This window comes from Peromyscus maniculatus, chromosome 5 (genome assembly GCF_049852395.1).
Source record: "Peromyscus maniculatus bairdii isolate BWxNUB_F1_BW_parent chromosome 5, HU_Pman_BW_mat_3.1, whole genome shotgun sequence".
NCBI classification, from domain to species: Eukaryota; Metazoa; Chordata; class Mammalia; order Rodentia; family Cricetidae; genus Peromyscus; species Peromyscus maniculatus.
In genome coordinates this window covers 115785769-115794988 of record NC_134856.1, presented here as the reverse complement: position 1 = coordinate 115794988, position 9220 = coordinate 115785769, and the positions used below count along the sequence as shown (strand labels likewise).

The following is a 9220-nucleotide window of genomic DNA, read 5'->3' as shown; positions in this document are numbered from 1 at the left end:
CTAATGTTACATAACAAAGATGTGGACCCACACTACAAAAGCCTCAGTGTGTGGCTTTCTGGAACTGATACAGAGGGAAACATACTGTCCTTCTCTGTATAGCAAGAGAAGAGACCCGAAGTCCACAGCCAATTCATCAAGGGCTCAACTTTACTCCAGTGTCCTTTGCTAATGCCTGGCACCCAAGAGATGATCAATAGATGCTTTCTGGGGACATGATTGACAAATGAAAGAATGAATGCTTCCAATACGCCAACCTTGTCAGTGCTGCCAACACCTCTGTGAAGCAGGTGCCTGTGGCAGATGAGTAGCAGCTAAGTCATCTTACATGAATCATGTTAATGAGTTGCTTGTCCTATTGGTCTATGATTGATAGCAATACTTTCATACATTAATTCCATCTGGCCTCCCATGACATCTCAGTGCAGCATGTCATTAGATTTATGAAGATTATCTTCAGTAATAATTGGGCCTAAGATCTTGAGGGATATAAAATGAGTGCTGACTTTCTCTCTCAGAAAGCTCGACAGGTGCTTAGAATTTAAAAAAAAAAAAAAAAGATTTATCCAAAAAAATAATTAGTAATAGAATATGACACTGACTGGATGGGACCCCGGAATTTTCTATCAATGAACCCACTATTTTAACATGATTCAAGTTGTTTATCACAACTGAAGAACACACTATTGGGGAAGAGAACTCATAATCCAGCTGGGGGCCTGAGTCACGTCTCTGGAACTGCCCTGTGCAGGTTTGGATAATGCAGGAAGGGGGCTCCCGATGCAGGCAGGAAAACCAGAGGAGTCAAGGACACAAGACCAAGCCAGTGTGCCACAAAATCAAACTAATCGGACTGGATACTATGAAGCATAGTATTTGTCATCACCCTGCATTTGTGAAGTGGGCTTATTAAACTGAAAAGACAGATACAAGCTGTTGCCTGAGAAATTATTTTCTTAAAAAACAAGAGGAAAACTGAGGGAAAAAAAGAGAGAGAGAGAGAATATCTCAAATTTTAAAAGGTGTAATGCAGGAACCACAGCAAATTGAGAAAATAAAAGAAGGTGTCAGTAAACTGGAAAATAGATAAACAGAAATTAGCTAATCTGAAAAAAATCAAAATGATATGAAAATTTTTAAACAGCTACAAGAACTGGGGGTGGGGTATCTAGTCATCACTGTATCCAGAGAGTAGAAGACAAGGGCATTGGATTGAGACAGACAAGATATTTAAAGAACTCCTGATTAAAACTTTCTCAAACATGAAGAAAGATATAAATTCACACATCTAAGAAGCGCATCAAACCCCAAACAAGATAAATTCTCACAACATAATGCTGACATCAAAGCCAAACCGATGAAGGACGAAGACAGAGAAACAAATTCTAGCCAGGATGTATGTAACCTCAGCACTTGGGAGGCTGAGGCAGGAGGATGGCAAGGTACCAACCAGCCTGGGTGACATAGATTTGGGCTGGAACAGAGATCTTAGAAGAAGAAGACACCGTAGAAAAGACTGCAGCAAGAAGATGCATGTGTCCAAGGAGTAACAACCCAAAATTAGACAGTAGAGTACACGGAGGAGTCATCCAAACTCAAGCCAGGAATTCGAAAAAGTCTTTCAAGTATTGAGAGAAAAGAAAGGTTGACTCTAAATTCTACACATAGTGGAAATACTGTCTGGTGTGGTGTATGTGGTGTGGAGCCCCAGATGAAAGAAGACAAACAAACCACTGACACAATGCATTGTAATTACATGTCAATAGTGTTGGCTGTTCCCATCATGCATCTGATCTCTTTGGCAGAAAGGAGGAGTAAATCCTATTCCAACCATAGAAACACAATTTTGGAATTTTCTGTCTCTCCACCCTACCTTAACTCATCAATATTCCATCAAAATTTCCTCATAGATGAGCTGCCTAAAGCCAGTGATTCACTCTGAGAACACCCATACTCACCCCTTGAGGATATTAGCTGTGTAATAAAAAGCTCTCCCCAAATTCCTCATATTGTCTCCTCTATGAATTCTTTCTTTAATAATAAGATGATAGAAATATTGGGCAGAGGTTTCTATATCTCTTCATGAGATTTCCCCAACCCCTCACAGTCAGCAATATACCCACTGTAAATGAACTGTTAAATAAGATTGAGACTGAGAGAAAATGATCTCAGAAAGAAACTCAGAGTAATTAACAAGAATGACAAACCCTTAGACAAACTAACAAAAAGAAAGAGAAGACCCGGATTTAAAAAAAAAAAGAAGAAGAAGAAGAAGAGGAGGAGGAGGAGGAGGAGGAGAAGAAATAAAAGAGATGTTCATCCCAAAAAAGAAAGAAAAAAAGAGGAAAAGGAGGAAAGAAAAGGAAGAAAAAGAAGGAAGGGAGGGAGGGAGGGAGGGAGGGAGGGAGGGAGGGAGGAAGGAAGGAAGGAAGGAAGGAAGGAAGGAAGGAAGGAAGGAAGGAAGGAAGGAAGGAAGGAAGGAAGGAAGACGAAAGTAAAATCTATATCGTCATTGGGGAGTGCTCGGAAAACTTATATTCCAAAACCTGGGAAACCAGGAAGAAATGGATGAATTTCGAAATGCATTTAACTTAACCAAAACTGAAGCCAGAATATATAAGTAACTCCAATAGAGCCATTACAGCAATGAGATTGAAGCTGTAATTGGAAGTCTTCTCACAAAGAAAAGTCCAGGTCTGCAAGGATCCATAGCTGGATTCTACTAAAGCTTAAGGAAGATCTAACACCAACACTCCTCAGATGGTTCAACCAAACTGAAGGGGAAAGAACCAAAATTATTCTGTGAGGCCAGAATTATTCTCATCTGGAAACCAGAGGATGACAAAAACAGATAACATTATAGAGCAGTTTCCCTGATGAACACAGATGTGTAAGTTCTTAGCTAAATACTTGCAAGCACAAGTCAGGAACACATTAGGAAGACTATATCATGTAGATTTCACTGTGTAGATAGATAAATGCAATATAGCATAAAATAAACTTAAGGAAAAATTACATGATCTTCTAGACAGATGCAGGCTGACACCCTGGGGCTTCTACATAATGGGCTCCACACCTGGAAAAGGAGCTGTGCTGGCCTTGCCCAGGGCATCTCAAACAAGTCTGTTTAACAAGGCTGATGACCTAAGCCTTAGTCCACCCTCCCTGTGATCTAGGTGTTAGTAAGGACCCCACAGATCAACACTTTCTCTTTACTACTGCTCCCTTCTCAAGCCTCCATCATGCACAGAGCACCTTCAAAACAGTCTCTTCTTCAAGGGCAGAGTGCTGTAGATAAGACAAGAATTACAGCGACACACACTGTCCCTGACATCTGAACTCGGTTACAGCTTATTAGCCACAGCCCCGGGGTCACACGCAGTTACTGCTGAGGCACAAACAGACATCCCTCTCCTGATGGAGGCTCTTGACTCCATTCAAGTCTTCTTGTCTTTCTGCTTCATCAATAAACTCACTTGCTGCTTCATTCTCACTCATCCTGCCATTGAGTCTGGGGGACACTCTTCTGTCTCTTTAGTAGAGGCCCCTGAGTCCTGAAGGAGTTCCTCTGTCTCTCAAGTAAATGAGAACCCCTGTATTCTTGAGGATAACCATCAGACTACCCAGCTAGCTGCATCAGGTTCATTCCTGCTGCCAGTGACAGGCCCTGAGGACAACAGCAGAATCTTCCCTGACTCAGATCTCCATCTTCAGGGGCTTAAGGGCATGAAAGGAGATTATGGGGCACATAGGGGTTACAGTAAGACAATGATCAACAGACCTTCCATAACAGGGGGTGAGGTGGTATTCCTTTCAATGACTCTCGTCTCTGTTTTCTTCCTCATAAAAATCAATCAGTCTTTGACCTCTGGGTACTAGTGTTAGAGACACATTCATTTTTTGCAGCTGAATCCATATGAGATGAGAAAGGAAGAGATCATTACCAAGGTCCCTCCTTAGACTTAGAACACTCTGTGGAGGGGGGCAGGTTGTTAAAAGATGAAGCAAAAGCAAAGAATATTGTCTACACCAGCAATCCCAGAAAGACTGATCCTTATTTAGAACCCAACCTGGGCTACATGGTAAGACCCTGATTTGACAGGAAGTGAGGAGGAGGAGAAAGAAGCAAGAAGGGACAAGAGAAAGAGGAGGTTGGGCCTGGTGCCCCCTGTAACTCTAACATTGGTAAGGCTGTGGCACAGGGAGGCTTTGAGGCCAGCCCAGGCTACGCAGTTAAACTCTGCCTTAAAACAAAACAAAACAAAAAAGTGGTAGTGGGGTGTCTGGGGTGTGGCTCAGTTGGTACAGTTCTTGGTGGATCACTCCTCAGTGCTGCAAATAATCTGAGTATTTGAAAAATGCAGGCAGGAGCATTAGAAGTTCAAGGTCGTCCCCAGCTAAGTAGAATATGAGATACACCTGGAATACATAAGACTCAGTCTAAAAGCAACAACGAAAAATTAGGGGAAAGAAAGGGAGGCCTGGAAAGACAGACAGAAGTATAAATTTCGCTGGTTCTGTTAGTTAACATGGGTTTAATTCACCTCAAACAGCATCAGGAAACTGAAGCAGGTAACATGAGGGTGAAGAGAGAGTACAAAGACTCTTTAGTGACTAATCGAATCATAATCGGTCCTTTCTTCCTGCAATTATATGTGAATATAATTCTCCTTAGTACCTTTTTCCCTGGTGCTTTCATTATAGGAACCTGGCAAAAGTCCAATTCCTTTGCTTGAGCTGTGACTCACTGAAAAAGAAATACCTGTAAGCATAGAGTCAGTTAACACTGGCTGACAGCTCACCAAAAAGGTGGCAATTGACCCGGAAGTTGTCATCACATGTGGAAACACACAAGCTAGACAGAAACTGTCAACAGTTCACTTACACTCAACAAACTGACCTGAACCTTCAGGAATAAGAGTCCCAAACACAAGGTGTTGAGGAGGAAGCCCAGGGATGAGAAATGAAGAAGACAAAAGCAATACCTGGGACTAGAATGTCTTGTAGGAGCTGATGTGTAGATGAATTGCTAAAGGGTCTTATTAAATAAAAACCTGGAACTAGATATCAGAGTTGAAACCTGAAAGATCACAGGAATAGGAAAAGCCACAGCTAACCTCACCTCACCAACTCTACAGCTTCCAAAGAGAGTTACTTCCTGTATATCCACACCTATATGCCTTTCTGTTCTGCTATCCCATTTGCTCTGTCTGTCCAGCTACATCACTTTCTCTTCCTGCCCAGCTCTGTCACTTCCTGTCTGTCTGTATGGACCTCCAGACCTCCATGGTTAACTAGTGTTGGAATTTAAGGCGTGTGCCACCACGCCTGACTCTGTTCCCAGTGTGGCCTTAAACTCACAAAGATCCAGACAGATCCCTGCCTCCCAAGTCACAGGATTAAAGGTGTGTGCCACCACTACCTGGCCGCTATGTCTAATATAGTGGCTGGTTTTTTCCTCTGATCCTCAGGTGCATTTTATTGGGGGACACAGTATATTGGGGAATACAATACATCACCACACTGATGACTTATACAAGAATGTTTATTAAGAAATTCATCATCTTATGTGCTATTAGCAGGGGATAGTTGCCAAGGTCAGCAGACAGCCAAATGAGATAATGTTAGGGAAAAGAACACAAGGTACATCAGACATAGCTGTTTTACAAGTGATACTCACAGCCCACAAGGAAAGGAAGAGTCATATCTCCAGAAACTGCCATCTTGACTCCTTCAAGGCATTGGCCCCAACTTCAGACCAACCTTGCTTGCCAAGTTCACTCCTGGACAAGAACACAGAACTAAAGTTCTTGTTGTTCTTCCATCAGAGCCTCCTTAGTCGGTCTACCTCCCTACAACAAACAGCCACAGTGTTTCCTGTCAAGCAAGGTGCCCGGAGACGAGAAATGGCGTTTAATGCAGGGCAGGTGAGGGCTGAACAAATTGCTAGTCTGAAATAAACTAGCCAGCTCTGGAGAGATAGGATCACAGGAGGAGACTGGAGCCAATGAGAGGCTCAGATTTCTCACACAAAACAGTGTCTGGACCGAGAAAGCATGGGCAGCCAAGACCCAGAGAGGCTGAGCACCCCATTTCCAAAGGGAAAGAACAGGCAGGGATGGCTACCTGTAATCCAAGGCTGAGGCAGGAGGATCAGCACAAGGTCAACCAAGGCCCTTATTGTGAGATTTTTGCCTCAAAAGAAAGTTTTTAAATAAAAAAACAAAGAGCTGAACACCATGGTGCAAGCCTATAATCCTAGTACTCAAGAGGCAGAGGGAGAAGGATCACTGTATGTTTGAGACCAGCCTGGGATACATAGTGAGACTATCTCAAAAAAGCTAACATAATGAATAAATGAGTGAGTGAGTGAATGAAATGGAAAGGGCAAGCATGAGAGATGATTAGACATTGTGGGCCAATCTCAGAGGTCTAATGTGTTACAGTAAGGGGTTTGGTTTACTTATTAGGCAAAGGGACCCACACAAGGTTCCAGTGACAGAGGAAGGATCAAGAGAATGTTGTGAGTCATGTCAGTGTCTTGATCCATTTTATGTTTCTACAACCCAATGCCACCAGCTGGAAAAATTACAGACAACAGAAGCCAGTTCAGCATGCTGGAAGCTGGCAAGTCTAATTGTCAAGGTTCTGGCAACTGGCCAGGGCCTTCATGCTGCTTGTCACTACTCAAAGGTCTTACCTCCAAATGCCATCGACACAGGAACTGAGAGATGTTTCCCAAATAAGAACTCTGGGGCCCAGTTCAAACCACAGCAGTCAGATTTAAGGTGTAGGGAGGTCAGTCGGAGAGCAGGAGGGAATCGGGCTGCAGAGGTGGGAATCAGAGCAAAGCCAGTCAGTGCTGGTCAAGTAACAGCAATGCAGAAACTGTGAGACCTGAAGGACCCAATGGGGTGGGGGAGGGGAGATAAAGCCAGGAAACAGCTATGGAATGACAACAGGTCCACAGAGGGGAGCCAGCAGGGAGACAGAGGGGACTCAGGCTTCTTTCAGATTTCTAGCTTTTGCTGTTGACTGGGCAAGACAGAATCATTCCTGACACTATATGTGGGAGAATTTTATATGCCATGATAATAACATGACCCGATGAGATTTTAATATCATAAATAAAAACAATCACTATGGCTGACAGGTTCTACGGTGCTATGCCACCATCTCAAGAAACATCTTCCAAAATACTGAGCATACACGATGAAATAGAACCCCCAAGATTCAGTGTCGTTTGAAACTTTTCCTTGGCTCTTGTGACAGCTAGGCCTGGAATTCTTCATCAAATCCCTTCTTGGGCAACACTGATCCCTGCAGTTAGCCTCTAAGGTAGGATCTAATTGAGAGACCTTCCCCCAAGGTCTTCATAAGAACCTTGCTATTAGATCTCTCTGGCTGAGGTCTTGAGGATTCTGCCATTCTTACTCTTGTCCAGAAACAATACCTTCAGGGGATGTACTGGCCAACTCTGACTGCACTGTGAACTACATCAAAAGCATGCCAATCTGATCTTAAAAAAAAAAAAAAAGTATTTAACTTCTTTATTTAACTTTGTCTATGTGTTGATTTATGTGTGGTTGATTTCGCATACCTGTATGTATGCACATTGTCTGCGTGTTTGGTGCCTGCTGAGGTCAGAAAGATGGGGTCTGTTCCCCTGGACCTGGAGTTATGAATGGTTATGAGCCACCATGTAGGTTCAGGGAAACCAAACCCGGGTCCTCTGCAAGAGCAACAAACGTTCTCAAACAGCCGAGGCAACTCTCTAGCCCACTAATTAGCTTTTCTATAGCTCTCTAGTATACTTAGCACAGAATCCAAACTCCTTAGCCTAGACACAGTGATCCTCACACTTAAATGGAGTGCTACCCAACCCAGAGTGGTTCCCTTTCATTGAGAACTGCCCCACCCCCACGCCAGTCTCCAGTCAGACACTGTTTACACATGGCCTCTGCTCCAAGAACGTCTACATTAATGCAGTTTATACAGTGTCCTTCCATGTTCAGCTTAAACTTTATTGTGCAAGATAAGCACGTCCAGGGGATTCTTGTCCGTTTAATCTTTTAAACATATGTTCCATTACCTTAAACTGAGCGTGCTCAGAAATGTGCTCCCAACTGAACCTGCTGAGAAATGGTCCAGTTTCTGAATGAATATGCTTAGGATCTCTGATTAAAATTCCCAGAGCCCAGTATCTGTCTCGGTACCCTGCTTCCAGCCCTCTTTGCCCAGTCTTGTGCCAGTCACCTTTGTACCAAGTTGGACCTGGTCCAGGAATTCTGGGCTCCTCCCCGAAACCCGCCCATTCTCCCCTCTGAAGGAGCGGCCAGCTACACGCCTTCCCCCCGGGGCTTGCATCTTAGCTGTGCTCAGCCCGCCTTATAGTCCCCGGCTCCTCTCACCGCCCGAGCTCACCCCCTGGCTCCGCCCACACCGGGAGCTCACATCTGGCTCCGCCCCCATCCCGTTCTCGCTGGGCAGTTTCAGCCAGGCCTAAGCCTCAGGGATCAATTTGTCCTGAGCATCTAGCTATGGCGGCAATGACCTGGAGACCGGCACGGTGCTGGTGTCCGAGGTAAGCTTGCAGCCTCGGCTTTCTGGCCTGAAGTTGCCAGGGGGGTTGTCGCCCGCCCGCGGAGCCGCCCGCTCTGTCACCTGGTCTGGCTAGCAGGACAGAAGGATACTCCTTTGGCGGTGTCCCAGCTCGAGAGCTCTAAAGAGTGACCTCGAATGTCCTTCCTCTGCTGAATCTGGAAGGGTAAGGAAGGACGCACTCTGACCACCTTTGCCCACCAGAGAGAGTTGCGAGCTCTGGTCCCGGCGGCGCCCATGCCTGCAGGCCCAGCCCGGAACTTCCTAGGGCGCTCAGTGCCTTGGCTAAGGCGACACTACATCCAAGAGAGCTAGTTAGCTGAGCGCCGCCGCACACTTGCAGCCCGTTATCAGCAGCGTGGGTTTCAATCAATCGGTTCGCTATACTGAGAGAAGTGGCTGGAGAGAGCGACCCATATTTAACAGCCCAAAGAACCTGCTCATCAGGAGCAAAGCCTGGAACCTGGTGCTTGCAGTGAAGCGGTGGCATGAGTGACTTCCTCAAAAGGCAGAACCTACCTTCATTTGAATAAGTGTGTACCAGTCTGTGGGAAGTTGCTTACTTAGAGAAAATGCTGCAGATAAGCACGTCATTCTGATTAATAGGGGTTGGGACCAA

The 9220-nt window shown here is 44.8% G+C and overlaps 1 protein-coding gene across 8 annotated transcripts in view; it reads left to right on the top strand.

Moving 5' to 3' along the window:
- Nucleotides 1–9220, top strand: part of LOC102921651 (enoyl-CoA delta isomerase 2) — a 35318-nt gene that overhangs the window by 11201 nt on the left and 14897 nt on the right. For 2 of the 8 annotated variants that reach the window (XM_006983520.4, XM_076573166.1), the window contains exon 1: nucleotides 8430–8584. The exons of 5 other annotated variants lie outside the window; for them this stretch is intronic. In XM_006983520.4, the coding sequence (XP_006983582.1) occupies nucleotides 8541–8584 (44 nt within the window). In that variant the 5' untranslated portion in view covers nucleotides 8430–8540. Of the gene's footprint in view, nucleotides 1–8429; nucleotides 8585–8610; nucleotides 8768–9220 lie in introns of those variants that run through there. One more of the 8 variants, XM_006983521.4, reaches the window with a different exon arrangement.